The 18,755-nt window shown below is 42.6% G+C and overlaps 1 protein-coding gene across 1 annotated transcript in view; it reads left to right on the forward strand.

The window, feature by feature from the left end:
• Window positions 1-18,755, forward strand: part of pacrg (PARK2 co-regulated) — a 193,517-nt gene that overhangs the window by 95,981 nt on the left and 78,781 nt on the right. The window contains exons 3-4 of the mRNA XM_089005133.1: window positions 5,385-5,556; window positions 15,260-15,409. Coding sequence (XP_088861259.1) covers window positions 5,385-5,556; window positions 15,260-15,409 — 322 coding nt within the window. The remainder of the gene's footprint in view (window positions 1-5,384; window positions 5,557-15,259; window positions 15,410-18,755) is intronic.

Raw genomic sequence — 18,755 nt, forward strand, 5'->3', positions numbered from 1 at the left:
TATCGATGAAACTGTTGATTTAACCAATCGGAAGGCGCTGGAAACGTCAGTTTTCTCAAACACTGATTGGCTAGTCATATGATTGGCTACTCACTAGCCAATCATAGTATCCTGGCCTGAGCTAGCACACTGTATCTGTAGCGAGCTGCATCAGCAAATACATTTTTGTGTTGATTTAATAGCGGTTTAGTCAAACCATAATGGCTAAATGAGGCGAAGAAATATATTTGGTTGCAGATATACTATTAAAGCCATTTTCAAGTCGGACTTTTGAAGAATAGATGGACATCATTAAGTAAGGTTGGACAGCTCCGCGAGCCAAAATAGCAAATACTATTGCAATTTTATGAGGTTATCATGAATCCACACATTCATCGTAAAAATGTGAAGCATTTAATGACAGTATTACGTTACGTTTCTGACAAGTGACAAGTTATTTCCTGTGTGTGGAAATGTAAATTTCTCCACTGCGAGACTAATAAAGACAAATCCAATCCAATCCTCTGGTGGACGTGTAGTAATATAACACCACACTCGCAGCGGATTCAGACATAGCACTAGTGAAGGCCTAGGAGTGACATGCTTGTCACTCCTGGTTATTGGTTATTGTTTCTTCTTGGTTGCATCAAATTTGTACTGCCAGCGATGAAATAACTTTCACTGTACTGTATTACAATTGTGAAATGTATCCCGCCTGGCAGGTTGACATTGAGAAGCTGGACTACCACCATTTCCTTCCTCTGCTCTTTGACGGTTTATGCGAGACTGATCACCCTTATGGGTTCTTCGCCCGTCAGGGCATCCATGACTTACTGGAGCACGGCGGACCAAAGATTCAGCCGGTTATCCCGCAGCTCATCATTCCCATCAAGAGTGAGTCAGGGCAGGGTCTCTCTTACAAATGTACACAAAATGCGTTGTGTGTCGCTTTCTCAGTCAGGGGCGTTCCAGACGTGACGTCATGTCAGGCATCGTCATCAACTCGAAAACAAGACTTCCTGAATTTAATTTAAAACAGATTATTTTCTTACAGACGGTGTATTGTAGGTGTCCAAATACCTGATATGAAGGTGGAAGTATACGCCGAAACATGTCAGGTATTTGAACACCTACAATACACTGTCTGTTAGAAAATAATCTGTTTTACATTAGATATCAAGTAGACAGGATGAACTTAATACAACTAAGACTTCCTGAATATTCAGCGCGAGTCTTAAAACGTAAAATATACCCATATGCCGTGGAATCTTTGTAAAATACGCTCAGTAGAAGTCATTTGAAGTGATTTTACAAAACCCTTCAGACACATCTGTCCTTGACTCCCTCCCAGAGCTTCCATCAGTTCCCTCCCTTGATGAACCTCCTCAGTTCACAGAGGTCCTCTCTGCAATCCGGAGCCTTAAAAACAACAAAAGCCCTGGCCCTGATGGACTTCCAGCTGAGGTCTTCAAGAGCGGCGGTTACCTCCTGACACGGAAGCTTTACCACCTCATCTGCAACATCTGGCAAAACGGGACACTTCCTCAGGAATGGAAAGACAGCAACATTGTCACCATTTAGAAAAGGAAGGGGGACAAGTCAGTCTGCGGCAACAGCCGTGGCATCTCCCTACTTTCTGTTGCTGGCAAGATTCTTGCAAAAGTAATGCTGTTCCGTCTTACATCGCACATTACCGAAGACATCCTCCCAGAGACACAATGCGGCTTCAGGAAGGATCGAAGCACTCTGGACATGATCTTCGCTGCGCGCCAAGTTCAGGAGAAATGCAAGGAACAAAACAAGGACCTCTATATCACCTTCATTGACCTTACAAAGGCATTTGACACAGTTAACCGTGACATTCTCTGGACCATACTGCAGAAATTTGGCATCCCCTCCAAATTTCTCGGCATCCTAAAACAGTTCCACAGCGGCATGCAAGCAACTGTACTTGTTGGTGGCCAGCAATCTTCCCCGTTCCCTGTGGAAGTCGGGGTGAAGCAGGGCTGTGTACTGGCCCCTGCTATATTCAACCTGTTCCTGATGGCAGCTACGCTCCTCTTCCATAAGTCCATCCAGGAAGGTGGCGGCGTACAAATCCAATTCCGCCTGGATGGTAACCTGTTTAACATCAGACGCCTACAGGCCAAGACCAAGACCCTGATCAGCGGCATCCACGAGCTACAGTATGCAGATGATTGTGCTCTGCTGGCCCACAGCCCAGCTGCCATGCAAAATGCCCTTGATACCATGTCCTCCGTCTACCGATCACTCGGTCTCGTGATCAATGTAACCAAAACGGAGGTCATGGCAAAAGAGAGTTCTCCAACCCCAGCGTTCACCCTCAGTGGCACACCCCTCAAGGTTGTCCAACAATTCAGCTACCTCGGCAGCATTCTAACACCCTCCTGTCTAATTGATGATGACGTCCAGGCCCGCATCCATCAAGCCTCCAAAGCTTTTGGCAGATTGCGTACTCGTGTGTTCGAAAACAACCACTTAAGAACTCCAACAAAAGTCGCAGTCTACCAAGCAGTGTGTGTGTCCACGCTGCTATATGGCGCAGAAGCCTGGACCATCTATCGACGCCATGTGAGACGCCTTGATGCATTCCACATCAGGTGCCTCCAACGAATCCTTGGCATCACCTGGCAGGATCGTGTTCCACACACCGACATCCTTCAACGCACTGCCTCCACCAGTATCGAGGCCATACTGGCAAAGAGGCAACTTCGGTGGGTTGGACATGTCATCCGGATGCCTAGCTGCCGCTTGCCTCGACAGGTGCTTTATGGACAACTCTTGTCAGCGAAGAGGAAGCCTGGTGGTCCTAAGCTGCGATACAAAGACCAGCTGAAACAGACTCTAAAGAACTGCAACATCAAGCCCAGCGATCTGGAGTCTGCTGCAGTGAACAGGCCACTGTGGCGCTCCTTATGCCACGAAGGGGTGACACAACTTGAAGACAAGCGCACCCAGAGGAGGATCGTGCGGCACGAGCAAAGACACCTTTGTGCTGCTTCAGTACCGTCTCGCCAGCCCGGTCCTGGCCTCACATGTCCTGAATGTGGCAGGATTTGTGGCTCCAGAATCGGGCTTCATAGTCACCTACAGTGGCATCGCCGCCAGCGCCAATAACCACTGTCCAATACCCCACAAAGCAATGGAAGCGACGTCATCCTCGACTTCGATGGACTGCCAAGAGAGAGAGAGTGTGTGTATTTGTATAGCTCCGCTGGGTCTCCGAAACAAAGGGGGGGGGGGGTTCTTTTGCCGCAAAGGGATTGCCTTTCACCACACGAATATCAACATCCGCACTTCCACCTTTAACCCTCACGCGCAACAATCGTTCCGCAGAGACACCGCACCACAGCTGAATCCGCGTTAAAAATACGCAGTTGGAAACTGGAGCCCTTTTACGAGCAACTGACACATTTGGCATTTTAGGTTATTTCATTGTGCTGCGTTCAAGGACTTTGGTGCAGCTGTTGATTGCTGTCACCGTTGTGTGTCGTCATTCTTTCAGTTCATACCTCATATACTGTATACCTTATCTAGCTATATATCTGTCTAGCTATACAGTACAGTATAGCTAGCTAGCTATAAGATTATTATGCATTTACAGTATATTCAATCTGGACATGTAATTGCTTTTATGGATATTTACAGTATTCACCGATACAGTGCCACTGACTACACTACAGTGCCATCACATTCATTTCTGAAGTATGCACACAGTACAGGATAGTATTCTGTTTATACACGAGTATTCGATCAAATGCATATGGATAGATAATTCATTGCTACATGCAATGCTGCTGACTATTCTTGCCGCTTTCATGCGTACTTTGTTATCTGTTTTTAAGTACAGATTGTCATTTAGCTCTGCATGCACAATGTAATTGTTTTTAATACACAGGAGTATATCATTCACTGCATCACATGTAGTATTTATTGATATTTTGTCATTGATATTGTTGCATTTTTTTATACCAGTGTGGGGCAACAGTTCATTTTGCTGCTGTCAAACTGGCCTTTCCCATTCGCTGCGATAATTAAGGCTTATTCTGTTCCATTCCATGCAGCTTTCTTTCTGTCTGTGTTATAAATGGTGTAAGCAGGTGTTAGCATGTCAGCTCACACAAGGCCACATGTCTCTATGTGGTGATCCTGAGCAGCTGGGCCCAGCCAGAGTGTATGCATATGTCGCACATATGTTTCTGTGTCATGTTGCTAAAAACAAATGTCTCACATTTCTAATTAAATTTATCTTTGTTGCTGTCGAACTGCCGCGATCATAACAGTAGCCAATGCTATCTATTCCCAACAGTACTGTCATCTGCTCTGTTCTTTATTCTCTGTCTTAGCGACTGTCCATCACAGCTCAACTCTATCGAGCACACAACCACAACATGCGCAGTGTTTATCACAATGGTGGGCCGTCAGGGCCTGCAAGCCCTTCTCTGCTGGCTTAAAACTGAATAACAGTCCATATGTTGTTTACAAATTCTTATTAAATAATTCCAAATTGGCTTTCAGCTTCCTTTCATTGCCTTTCCCCTGTTGTGTTGCTTCTAGACGTGTGCTTTCGTATTTAAGCGTTTAACCAATCACATTTCAGCCATCATTTGTTACTACGGTCAGAAACCTATCTGGACGCCTTCACAATCAGTTCTGCAGGCCCTGGTGCATAAAAATCAATATCGATGAAACTGTTGCTTTAACCAATCGGAAGGCGCTGGAAACGTCAGTTTTCTCAAACACTGATTGGCTAGTCATATGATTGGCTACTCACTAGCCAATCATAGTATCCTGGCCTGAGCTAGCACACTGTATCTGTAGCGAGCTGCATCAGCAAATATATTTTTGTGTTGATTTAATAGCGGTTTAGTCAACCCATAATGGCTAAATGAGGCGAAGAAATATATTTGGTTGCAGATATACTATTAAAGCCATTTTCAAGTCGGACTTTTGAAGAATAGATGGACATCATTAAGTAAGGTTGGACAGCTCCGCGAGCCAAAATAGCAAATACTATTGCAATTTTATGAGGTTATCATGAATCCACACATTCATCGTAAAAATGTGAAGAGTTTAATGACAGTATTAGTTACGTTTCTTCAAGTGACAAGTTATTTCCTGTGTGTGGAAATGTAAACTTCTCCACTGCGAGACTAATAAAGACAAATCCAATCCAATCCAATCCTCTGGTGGACGTGTAGTAATATAACACCACACTCGCAGCGGATTCAGACATAGCACTAGTGAAGGCCTAGGAGTGACATGCTTGTCACTCCTGGTTATTGGTTATTGTTTCTTCTTGGTTGCATCAAATTTGTACTGCCAGCGATGAAATAACTTTCACTGTACTGTATTACAATTGTGAAATGTATCCCGCCTGGCAGGTTGACATTGAGAAGCTGGACTACCACCATTTCCTTCCTCTGCTCTTTGACGGTTTATGCGAGACTGCTCACCCTTATGGGTTCTTCGCCCGTCAGGGCATCCATGACTTACTGGAGCACGGCGGACCAAAGATTCAGCCGGTTATCCCGCAGCTCATCATTCCCATCAAGAGTGAGTCAGGGCAGGGTCTCTCTTACAAATGTACACAAAATGCGTTGTGTGTCGCTTTCTCGGTCAGGGGCGTTCCAGACGTGACGTCATGTCAGGCATCGTCATCAACTCGAAAACAAGACTTCCTGAATTTAATTTAAAACAGATTATTTTCTTACAGACAGTGTATTGTAGGTGTCCAAATACCTAATATGAAGGTGGAAGTATACGCCGAAACATGTCAGGTATTTGAACACCTATAATACACTGTCTGTTAGAAAAGAATCTGTTTTACATTAGATATCAAGTAGACAGGATGAACTTAATACAACTAAGACTTCCTGAATATTCAGCGCGAGTCTTAAAATGTAAAATATACCTATATGCCGTGGAATCTTTGTAAAATACGCTCAGTAGAAGTCATTTGAAGTGATTTTACAAAATATGGACACAACTTGGCCGGGGGCGTCGGTTGTCCGTTAAGCAACTGTTGGTTTATTTATTTTTTAAATTCAGTTTAAGCACAGATGTATTCCTTACCTTTTTAGGGAATCCCCGTTGAAGCTTAAAAAAAGCTTAACGAGATTCTACAATATGTGTACAGGGGTAAAATATACATATTTTAAGGTGTCTGAAAAAAAAAACTTGTGTTGTGCCTCATGTTTGGAAAAGTTTTCTTTATTTCTATATTATGTTTGGAAAACTTTTTTCATTCATTGAAGATACACCTTATACTCCTGTGGGCCTTATATTTGGAAAACGTTTGCAAATACATCATTTATTGAGCTTGCACCTTATACTACGGTATGCCTTATACACCGGAAAATACAGTTGTTTTTTTCCCTTGGAAGTTATTCTCCTCTGTGTTGACAATTTGCAGTTTTTGCGTTTTTTTTTTTATCTGATGCCAGACGCGTCACCAAATCAACGTAAAAAAATGTATAGCAGTAGCTCCTAACTCCCAGTGAATCTGACTTAGTTTCATAAATATCATTATTTCTTCATGACTGATTGACAGTCTCCTAATTTGCTTCAAGATTTTACCGCATCTTTAATGTAGAATTTCTCTTTTCAATTATTCACTGTTTTGATATGTGGCATCAGGCTGCTCTCGCTTGAAGCTAATCTGAATTCAATATGTCGTAGGGTAGAGTGGTCATCTTTGCGCGCCTCACGTCTATCCGTTTCGTGGTACATTTTGTATTTGTTCCCTGTGTCTGTTTTAATTCATTCTCTGCTATTCACAAATTTATTCGGGAATTGAACATATGACTTATTGCACCATTCCCAAATTAGTTCTTGTTTTGTTTTTTTCTTGCTTGGGTGCTGATAAAATGCTGGCCAGACCTATTTTTTTCCTTCCACAAGGTGGGAGCATTTCCCTTTTTTCCATGTGCGCGCTTTGTTCTAGCTGAAGCTATTGTTAAAGCACTATATAAACCAATATGTATGAACTGTATTGCATTGTATTTTGGACAGTCGCCCTCGTATCCAGCTCCTATAACTCCAGACCCATCTAATTTTGAAGTTAACTATTTTTTTCTGCTGAAAGAACAAAGTATAAGGTTTCTAACACTGTATTGAATGTTTATGTAGTCCTAAAACTCAATATTCTGTAGGTCCTGCAATTCGAATGACAATGACAAAAACCCTGGCACTGGAGTGGGCACCTTTTTTTCACATCTGGCAGTGTATGGGTTAATGAGGAGTCATTGATTTTTTTTCTTCCTTGTAGCAATTACTGTCTTCATAATTAGCGATCTTCACAATTAGTGTTTTAAACGCCTCCATGATGTTATCAGATCATGTAAAAAAAAAGTATCGTCTGCAAATACCGAACAGCAGGTGTCGACTATGTCTGGAATGAATTTCCCCCGTCTCATGCATTCACACGATGACACATTCTATCTACCACACTAATAATGACCATGTGAGGTTCTTTCATGGGGTTGCGGTCATACCTTTTCCTATTTTTGCACAAACCACGAGAGTCAGCTGGAACAAGTCACTTTTATTAGCATGCTCAAGTGGCACCGCCTACCTCTTTTAACTACGTAATTGCCATGCACGCTAGTTTCATATTTCCACGTGTATCCACTCGAGCCGTCCAAATGACGGAAAGGTCACATATCAAGGTGGAGAACTTTCAAAATAGACGATACAGCTCCAGCATGTTTCTCTGTTGTTTCTATGTTGCTCTGGCAATGTTTTTCCCTTTCGCGAAAGGATAGCATTTGCCTTTTGTCCATGTTAGCGCTTTGCTACAGCTTCAGCTGCTGTTAAAGCGCTATATAACTGGTTAGCTGGCTGTCTATGAGGCTATCTATTAGTTGGCTAGCTAGCTTCCTATCTATTGGAGTTACTTCCGGGTTGAGTGAACGCTGGCGCGTGTGGCTGCCGCTAGTCACCCACAGGAAAATTGATGCTGTGACTGTGAGGTGACCATGGGAGTTTTGAAGGTCGCTTAGAAATGAAATTATTATTATTATTATTATTGTTATTATTATTATTTATTATCTCATCTCATTTTCCGTACCGCTTATTCCTCAATAGGGTCGCGGGGGTTGCTGGCTCAGCTGTCTTCGGGCATGAGGCGGGGGACACCCTGAATTGGTTGCCAGCCAATCGCAGGGCACACAAAGACATACAACAGTCACTCTCACACACACACCTAGGGACAATTTGGAGTGGTCAATCTGCCTGCCATGCATGTTTTTGGAGTGTGGGAGGAAACCGGAGGACCCGGAGAAAACCCACGCGGGTCCGGGGAGAACATGCAAGCTCCACAGCCAGTGTGCTAACCACTCGACTACCGGGCCGCCCCTATTATTATTATTATTATTATTATTATTAATGGCTATCTCAATCTCTATTTGCTATCTAGCTACGTACCCCTTGGCTTACGAACTTTTCGATTTACGAACGTTAAATTTATGAAAATTTTACTTTGGCATACAAACTATTTTTCAGGATACACTCGGAGCTGCCACAATGAGTGATGACAAGTAACAAGAAAAGAAAAACTAACAAGAAAATGGCAGCCGGCTTGTTTTGCTCCTCTATTCCCCGCCCCCAGTCAGTTAAAGCCACGTGATTGGTCAACAACGAAGCAATGAGGGAGAAAGTAGAAAATTATGTTTTATGCGGATCTGGGAACGGATTATTCTCATTTTAATGGTTTCATATGGGAATTTATTTTTTGGGATACACACTTTTCACCTTACACACTGTCTGGGAACCAATTAAGTTCGTAAGCCAAGGTATCACTGTATTTGGCTCTTCTCTCTGCTTATGACAACATGTTTATATTCATGCTTCACTCTAATACCTCTCCAAAAATTCCAACGTCAAGCATTTTTCCCAAAAAAGAAAGACCCATAAAATGTTGATTATTTGTCCCATCTTTGAATTTCATAGCGACAATAGTGACAAACCTGGCAAAAAAAATCACCCAACAACAGCCATTACGAAACGCTGAATTGTGACAGTCATTGTGTTCCTGGCACTCTTTAATGTGGCATAAAATAACTAATGTGCCATCTTTTTTCACACATTCAGATCACTGGATGCGCCCACTTTGCACACACATTAGTCTACGGATTGAAAGCTCTCAGCAGCCTTACTGGCTTACATTTGGGGAGCTTGGGCAAAGGTGAGCGCTGCTGGTGAAAAGCTATACTTTGTGCTGATAATGGAATTTTAAATGACCAGCTCCTTATTAACTTCTGGGTTATTAAAAAAATGTTTTATTGCCATCTGCAAGGCAGCAATCCGTCTCCCCGGTGCAGATTAATCACGAGGGAGGAACGGAAGGATAGCGCTAAAAATAAATAAATAAATAAAATACAAAAAACAAAATGAAAAGGCTGTCTTCAGTCCAAAATGGCAACAAATACATTTTTCCTCCTCTGCTGACGTTAATACACCTTCAATGTGGCTGCCAGACTCTTATCTGCACAGCCACCAAGTCGTGTCAGGCTCTGGTGAATTTTGATGATGAATGCAGGTCACCCGGTGGGAATATACAATGAAGTGTTCCTCGCCTGACGTTACGGTATCATGAATTCTCCAAGACTTCACTTTCTCTGCCGCCGTACACCTTCCTTTCACTTTAAAGGACGACCGACGTCTCCGGACAAGTTGTGTCCATAATTTGTAAAATGTCTTCAAATGACTTCTACTGAGCGCATTTTACAAAGCTTCCACCGCATATAGCTATATTTTACGTTTTAAGACTCACATTGAATATTCAGGAAGTCTTGTTTTTGAGTTTGTGACGAGTCCATATGTTACGTCACTGAAGGAACGCCCCTGACCGAAAAAAGGACACATTGTCGCAGTCCTTCCATCACGTCAATGCATTTTGCTGTACTTTGGTCTGAAAACGTTGTGTAGGACCAAAAAGAGGCAGAAGAGGGCGACAAAGCTCCATGCCGTTTCCACAGGCTGATTAATTCCGTACACGACTTTGTCGCCATGTTCTGTCTTTTTTGGGTGCGACATTTCCCACCCCTGATGCCTCAAAGTGACACGGAATAAATTCTTTAATCGATTGCAAACATGTATGCTTTCTTCTTCAGAACTATTTGAATCATATTAATAACTGGATGAGTAACAAGAAAGCATATTCTCCGAATCTGAAGCCATTGTTTTGATTCTCGAGCACGGCAAGGCGTCTTGCCGTGACACCATGAACATGGGGGTGGGACCTTCTGAAACTGGCCACTTCCGGTTCCAAATTGAAGTACTTTTTAGACACTTTAAGTCATTTTTATTGGTGTTTTGCATTTAACTAAAAATATACTGCGTGTTTTGGGTATTTTAGATGCTATAAAACGTTTTTTCTGATGTCAGTTAGGAAACAAAAAAGTGACGTTGGTTGTCCTTTAAAGCAGTGATTACGTCGTTAAGCTCGCTTTCAATCTGCTGGTAGACAACCCCCCCCGCCCCTTAACTCATTCACTGCCATTCACAAATTTATTCGGGAATTGAAAATATGACGTAGAGCACGATTCCCGAATTTGTTCGGATTTTTTTTTTTCATGCTTGGGTGCCGATAAAGCGCTGGCCATGGCCTTTGGCAATGTTTTTTGTCCACAAGGGGGCAGCATTTCCTTTCTTTCCATGTTAATGATTTGTTCTACCTTCAGCTGTTGTTCAAAAACTATATCAACCAATATGAATGTATTGCATTGTATTTTGGACAGCGGCCCTCATTTTAAGCTCATATAACTCCAGACCCATTTCAGTTAGGAATTAACTCTCTGATGAAAGAAGAGAGTGTAAGGTTTCCAACACCGTATTGAATGTTTATGTAATCCTAAAACTCCTGGTCCTGGAATTCAAGTGACAATGACAAAAACCCTGGCAGTGGAGTGGACACATTTTTGCACATGTAGTGAATGAGTTCTTTTTTTCACATTAATGTGGAAAAAAAATGTGTCTTACTGTGAATAATGCATTAAAAGCATCATTCGAGCATGTGAACAGTAGCAGGTGCATCGACAAAGTTGTAATTTGGTGCTGATCCAAAATTAGAGTATCATTCTGATTGGTGATTTATCCATGCAGAATGAAGCTTGATTTATGACCCCTACCCACCCTCCTTCTCCATAGTAGTTGCTCAACACTATTGTTCCATTCTATATATTAAACACGGCCTGGTATGAATGCGCGATTATGCAATTCATATTTGTCCAGTCACTTCCAGCAAAGCGAGAATGCTGATGAATAATTGAACGGTTCTGCGGTCCAAATGCCACAGCAGGGAAAATTGTTTGCGCTGACTGGTAATTAGAATTTTATTGTTTGTTATGTCGGTTTCAAACTCCTGTCATTGCACATTCCACCTTATCACAGTGATCGTGAATATCTGCATGTGTGTCCTTCTGTTGGGAGGGCAAGGGAGGGATGGTGGGCGCGGGGTTGGTTGTATATCGAGAAGGAAGTGATGGGATGGCATGGAGTGCAGTGGAATCAGTAATTTCTGCACTATGAGGTGCACCTAAAATCAGCCAATTTTGTCAAAAGCTGACAGTGAGCAGAAGCCACAATTCTGCAACCACCGGATGGAGCTACGCAAAAGGGAATACAATGTGATAATGCTGTGCGCCCAATACACTATATGAAAGCCGTTTTGAAGTAAGACAATCATTGAAGTTACACTTTATGCTCCGATACGCCTTATAGTGCAGAAAATAGGATAAATATGTCATTCACTCACTGTGAAAGAATACCATATATCCCATTTGATTCCCTTTGCTCGCCAAAACAACACTGCTGGGTCATTTAATGTAATCGCTAAAGAAGTTCTCTGCGCAGATGATTTTAACTCATTCACTGGTTTTTCTTGCATTGGGTACTGATAAAGCGCTGGTCAGACCTCTGGCAATGTTTGTTTCTTTCCAAGAGGGGGCAGCATTTGACTTTTGTAGAGCCTCGCACCTCATATTACTCCAGACCCAAATAACGTAACTCTTTTTTTCTGATGGAAGAAGAGAGTCTATGTTTCTTACGCTGTATTGAATGTTTATGAAGTCCTAAAACTCAATATTCTGTGGGTCCTGCAATTGAGAGGCAATGACAAAAACCCTGTCACTGGAGTGGACATATTTTTGCACATCGTCTGGCAATGAATGAGTTAATGTCATCAAGACAGACTCTTAAAAAATATGGCACTTGGCTGAAACACAATGTGTGTTTGTTCATTGTCCTTGAATCACTTCAAGTGATGCTGAAATTAGAACAAAATCTCCAAAAGACATTAAAATATCATTTTTCCCCGTCAGGAGATTAAACCATTCATGTAATTATCTTTTTCTGACTTCAATGGTGGATCCACTGTGTTTTGCACCCATTTGGTTTGATGTTACTCCAATCATTGCATCCAAATAAAGCACTCCCACATCATAGACAAATTCTCCCTTCTGAAATGTACTAAATAAACTCCCCCAAAATCCATTCTGTGGTAGTTTATAGACTTCCAGCACCTTAACCTATTTGACCTTCACCTCATTCACTTGCTGCCTCACATCTACTGGCTTTGACTTGAGATTTGCGACTCCATTACGACCACGCTCCCTACTCGCAATTCTTAATTAATGACGTGCTCGTCTTTATTCGTTGAAGATTATGGTCAGCATGCTGGGCCTTGACTGCGAAGTTTCGGCAAACATCGGCCGTTAATGAGACAAACATGTTTATTAATCTTTACGTTCATTCTTGATAGTGCTTAGCCTCACTGGGGTCACGGTTGAGCAGAAACCTATTCCAGCTGACTGATTGCAATCGCTCACCGGTACATGTAGCTGATAGAAAAAAAATCTACACACACCCTGTTCAAATGGCAGGCTTTTGTGATGCGATACGTAATTAATAAATGCAAGCTGTGGCCCACTCAACTGCCATTTACAAACACGTTTGATTCGCCTTAGTACTGTTTTATTCATCCGATCTTGACCTGACTGTTTATTTTATTAATTTTAATTATGTATTTATTTATTACCATGGTATGTTTCACGCAGTTGCAGGCCATGCATGTCACTCTTTCGCCTTCAGTAGTGCTATGTCTGAATCAATCCACAGCTGCCACTGTGAAAAGTTGTGGTGTGATTTACTACACATCTGTACTAGAGGGTACAGTTAGCCAGAAAATAACCTGTGAAGAAAGAAATACTGCCATTAAACTGTTCGAGTTTTTACCATCAACCTGTGGATTCATGATATGTGGTCAGAAATCGCTCTTTCAAACTAGATCGGAAGTCGCTCAACAACACAGAGAATATGATTGGCGAAAGATGGCGATGCATCAATAATAACTGCATAAAATTGCAGTATTATTTGCTATTTTTGCTAGTTCGACCTTTATTAATGATGTCCAACCTTTCTTGAAAAGTCTGTCTTGAAAATGGCTTTAACAGTAAATCTACATCCAAATCCATCACTTATCCTCTTTCAGCCATTGTAGTTTGACAAAACCGCTATTAAAACAATACGACTATGTATTTGTTTATGCAACTTGCTACCAATACAGGGTGCTAGCTCTAGCCAATATGCTCTTGTCACTCGCGGCTAGTGATCAGAGCAGTTTTCGCAAACTATGATTGGCTAGTGACTAGCCAATCATCATTTGCGAAAACTCTGATGGTGATCAGCGCCTGGAAGAAGGCAACCCTTTTGGGTTGCCAATGCGAAATCCGATTGGTTAAAGCAACAGTCAGCAACACTGTATTTAACGTGACAGGGCCTGTAGAACTGATTATGAAGAGTAGAGGTAGATTTCTGACCCTGGTAACAGATGATGGTTGAAATGTGATTGGTTAAATGCTTAAATACGAAAATACACATCTAGAAGCAGCACAACAGGGGAAAAGTAATGAAAGGAAGCTGAAAGACAATTTGGAATTATTTAATAAGAATTCATGGACAAAATATAATTAACATCAGTCCGTGATTCCGATATTTTTAGGCTAGCAGAGAAGGCTTTACAGGCCTTGACGGTCCGCCACTGCATGGCTTCCAGCGAATAAACACTGCGCATGCATAAGCCATCTGATGCCCCAACTGATTCTTTCCACTGTGCAGGTGTGCAGGAAATGACAATGCAATGTTTGGTCTCCTACCATATGTTCTTGATGATGCACTACATTATTAATTAAAGCAGACAAGATCGATTTGTGTTTCATGAGTCATCCAATTCCACTGACCCCCCCCCCATATATATATATATATATATTTTTTTTTTTACAAACCTTTACATGTGGGCCGCTCCCCCCCCGCTGCTGACATTTTGTTTTTTCAACGAGTTTGTCGCCTGTGATCTCTTGCACCCTTTGACTCTCCCGCCACCTTATGTTCTCCAGGGTAGCTGGAGATGGAGTTAAGTGCAGCTGAAGGCCAAAATAGCTTTGTGATTGGCTCTTATTAGCTGTGGCTTCCACAGTGGATTTGGTATCAGTGATTGCACACAAGCCGTTCCTCTAAACGGAAAGAATACTGGAAGGTAGTGTTCTCGAAAGAAGAATCTGTGATTTAAAAAAGTTCTCGTAAATTATACAGATTTAAAATCCCTTCCAAAGACATATAGTATAAATGTAATATATTTTTTGCAAGCTTCACTGTTAAGCTTAGAGGTTTTCTTTATCGGTGTTTTTTATTTTTTTTTGTCCTTTTTACGTAATTCACTGCCAGATGATGTGCAAAATGTGTTCACTCCAATGCCAGGGTTTTTGTCATTTTCACTCAAATTGCAAGACCAACAGAATATTGAGTTTCAGGACGACATAAAAATTCAGTACAGCGTTAGATACCTTACTCTCTTTTTTTATCAGAAAAAAAGTTAATTCCTAAGTTATATGGGTCTGAAGTTATCTGAGCTTGAAATGGAAGCAGCTGTACAAAATACAATACAATACAATACATACTGATTCATATAGCGCTTTAACAACAGCCGAAGCTGTAACAAAGTGCTAACATGGATAAAAGGCAAATGCTGCCCTCTCATGGAAGTGAAAAAAACATTGCCACAGGTTTGACCAGTGCTTTATCGGTATCCCCCACAAGAAAAAACAAAACCTGAACAAATTCGGGAATGGCGCTTCACGTCGCACTTTTCAATTCCCGAATAAATTCGGAGAAGGCAGCGAATGACTTAACTGGCATTTCACTGTCGTTTCGAGCCTTTTGCTTTTCTGACCTAGATACAATTTTCATTTCTGCCTTCCAGATGCCCTGAACACGAGGAACCGCCAGGTGATCTGCACCACCCTGAAAGTTCTGCAGCATCTGGTGATGTCCGGCGACACGGTGGGAGAAACCTTGGTGCCCTACTATCGACAGATCCTCCCAATCCTCAACATCTTCAAGAACATGAACAGTGAGTGTTGAACGTTACCAACCTTTGTTCACATTTCTCACCAAATTACTTCCTGGATCAAAGCAAATTTGAACCACAATTACATATGCACTTTTCAGTTGTTTATTGACTACTGGGTGAGAAAAAAAGAATAAGCTGTGCATAAGCTGCTGCTTGCCATATTCAAATGACCAGACACGTTCTCCCACCAGACATGCACATCCACACACACTGCAATGGACGGGGTTCACTGTCAACAACTTCTGCTTATGCTGCTCTTATGCCAGAATTAAAGAGCAGCAGAAAAATGTGACAAGGTTAAATCGGATGCCTTGCACACAATTGCTCAGTTCTGGTAATTCGTTTTGGTTGACTGAGACAATAATGCAGGGAGAAGTGTTATTTTTTTCCCTCCACTCAGCGATAGGATCACAGTTTTATCTCCTCTGTTCCTCTGTAAGAAGTCCCACTGCATTGTTTGTTGCGGATTTGTCCTCTCTGAATGCCTTCACCTGTCCACTATGAGTTCCCAGAAAGATTGCGATCAGATCGGCACGTCTCATTATACGGCGATGATGTTCGTATTTAGCAGAGGTGGTGACGACCCCCAAAGCAACTGGGCGCACAGTCAGTCAGATGTAAAGTGTGACATTGTGAATCAATCATTTAAATGTAGCGTTAGCACAACACAAGACTTTAGTTCCTTAATCAATATACAATTTCAAACACTTGTCTCCCTAATTCGCATATCTAACCTGTTGTTGAAAGGAAAGGAAGGAGCCTAAAAAGATAGCAGCGAAAGACAAAGGGGGATGAGTGGAAGGAGCGCCTTATTAGCGCAAGACCTTATGCAAATGCTCTCGGTAAATTAGCTGTCAAATCAATCCCCTAAACCATTTGGAAGCACGAGCTGTTCCGCCAGCGGTCGGCCTAGCGAAGCCCACCAGGAATAGTTAAGCCCTTGTAGCTCCAGCGGCCGGCCTCTCATCCTGGTTCCTCCGTGCTCGTATGTGCAGCAATTAAACTTGAGCCAACTTCTCACCTGGCAGGTGTCCCTGATATTGACCGTGCTCTGTCTGGGCCAAATGGAAGTGGCCCGTGTGGCTACCGGAGCACACAACCGAATCTGATAAACAAGGTCAGAATGTTTGGTGGAGTTTACGGTGCGGAAAAGTTATCTCCAGTTGCGAGAAGAACCGATGATCCGGGATGGGAAAATTGAGGTCTACTTGTTGGATTTGAGGTTGGATGAAAATGTGGTCATTTTGATGAATCAATCTGGCCTTTTTAATTTCAAAATTCGCTGCCATTCCCGAATTTATTCGGGAATGGAAAATATGATGTGGAGCACCATTCCCGAAGTAGTTAGTTTTTTTTCTTGCTTGGGTGCTGATAAAGTGCCGGTCAGACCACTGGCAATTTTTTCCCTTCCACAAGGCAGCAGTATTTGCCTTTTGTCCATGTTAGCGATTTGTTCCAGCTTCAGCTGCCGGTAAAGCGCTATATAAACCAATATGTATGTATTACATTGTACTTTGTTCAGCCATCCTCATTTCAAGCTCAGATAACTCAAGACACATATAACTTAGGAATTAACTTTTTTTCTGATTTAAAAAAAAAGAGAATCTAAGGTTTCTAACGCTGTACTGAATGTTTGTTGTCCTAACACTCAATATTCTGTGGGTCCTGCAATTTGAGTGAACATGACAAAAACCCTGGCACTGGAGTGGACACGTTTTTGCACATCATCTGGCAGTGAATGAGTTCCTGGAGGAAAGGTTATTTTGGTTGATGGCTTGGATGAATGACAGATTAGTAGGTTTGATGGATGGAGGGGTGGATATGAATGGCAAAGAATGGATGAATGACGTGTAAGTTGGTTGGTTGAATAATTGATAGAGGGTTGACTGTTCAATGCATTTAGAAATTAGGAGGGTTGAAAAGGTCTGTTGCTATGATGAATTGTTTCTTTTGCTAGATGAGTGGATACTTTTTGGTTTACTGAGTGGATGACATGTTGGATGTTCAGGGTTCAAACGTAATTGTTTGTTTTTACAGAGAATGTAAAAGTTGTGGGCTTAGAATAAATTAATTATAGATTTCGTTGACACACCTTTCCCATATTGCCTACAAACAAAAGCTTCCTTTGAGGTCTCTATATGAACAAATCCCACTCCATTTCTACATCCCACATCCCCATTGCCATCCCACGGCTGTTGCAGAACAAGTGAGTGTGTCACCTCTCACAAAAACAGCCCCAGACATTGTTCCCGCTCAAAGACCAACGAATCCCTTGTGGTTCTCCCACACTCTGACTACACTCTGACTCCCAGAACTGGCATGACATTTCTCTAATCTCCTGAGCTACAACAGCTCCACTGTCCACTATGTACAGCCATGTTTGTGCATCTGTCATCAATGCAGCTGTTGTGCAGCCCCCTGCCCCCCAATCCCCTACCCTGTACCCTTCCCCTCATGCAGCTGTTAGCTTCGGTGTCAAATGAAGCCGAGGCGTCTTGTACAATGCCTACCATCGATTGGCCGCATTCTTTTATACATGCACAGAATAAAATACGTACAATCGGACTCTGTCTCCCCCGCCGCCCCCTGTTTACGGCTCAATGCCCTGACCCTTTTCACCCCCCCCCCACATCCCCACCATATCCCGTGTTGTTCAAGCTATGATTCAATACGCTGTCACCCACTGCTTTGGGGGTCAGGGCTCAAGCCAGATATCACCGGCATGGGACAAGTCCCTGTAGGCCACGTTCACACACTCGGACAGTGCCAGCCTCGCTCTGAGACAAGGTTGCGACCCGTTAAATTGGCCTGCGTACGAGCCTTATCACTGCTATTTTTCCACTGTGAGAGCTGGACCCCAAGCCATTGCCAAAAACAGACTCTCAAGTGTCCTTTCACTCAAGAGAATCAGTTTCCTCCCTGATAAGCAGAACAGACATGCGACCCCTTCGGTTCCAGGAAAAGCTTTATTGTAAGTAGAGGACGGGGGGCGTCTCTGGCTGTTTAACTGCAGGCAGCCAAGTGACACACTCATGTATCATTTTGAAGAGCACAATCATAGGTAATCACGTTGTGCCTTCATCCTAGATGTACCCCGGTTGTCTCCAAAATCATCTCTCTCCGCTTTTTGTCTGCCTTTCACCTTTCCACGCGTGACCTACGAGAAATGCGTTGAGGAATTCCTCCGGTGTGATTTGCACGCTCCTCTTGTTTGCTTGCTGTGATGAATTTCGGCCCTAATGAAATGCAACAACATTTCCTATGAAGTAGAGGCGTGCTCGCTCATCCGGCAAATTCTTCCTCCGGAGCTCAGACGAGGAAGGTACTCATCTGCGGCACGTCATCC

Source organism: Hippocampus bargibanti, linkage group LG09 (assembly GCF_051943395.1).
Source record: "Hippocampus bargibanti isolate YZ-2025 linkage group LG09, ASM5194339v1, whole genome shotgun sequence".
Lineage (NCBI taxonomy): Eukaryota > Metazoa > Chordata > Actinopteri > Syngnathiformes > Syngnathidae > Hippocampus > Hippocampus bargibanti.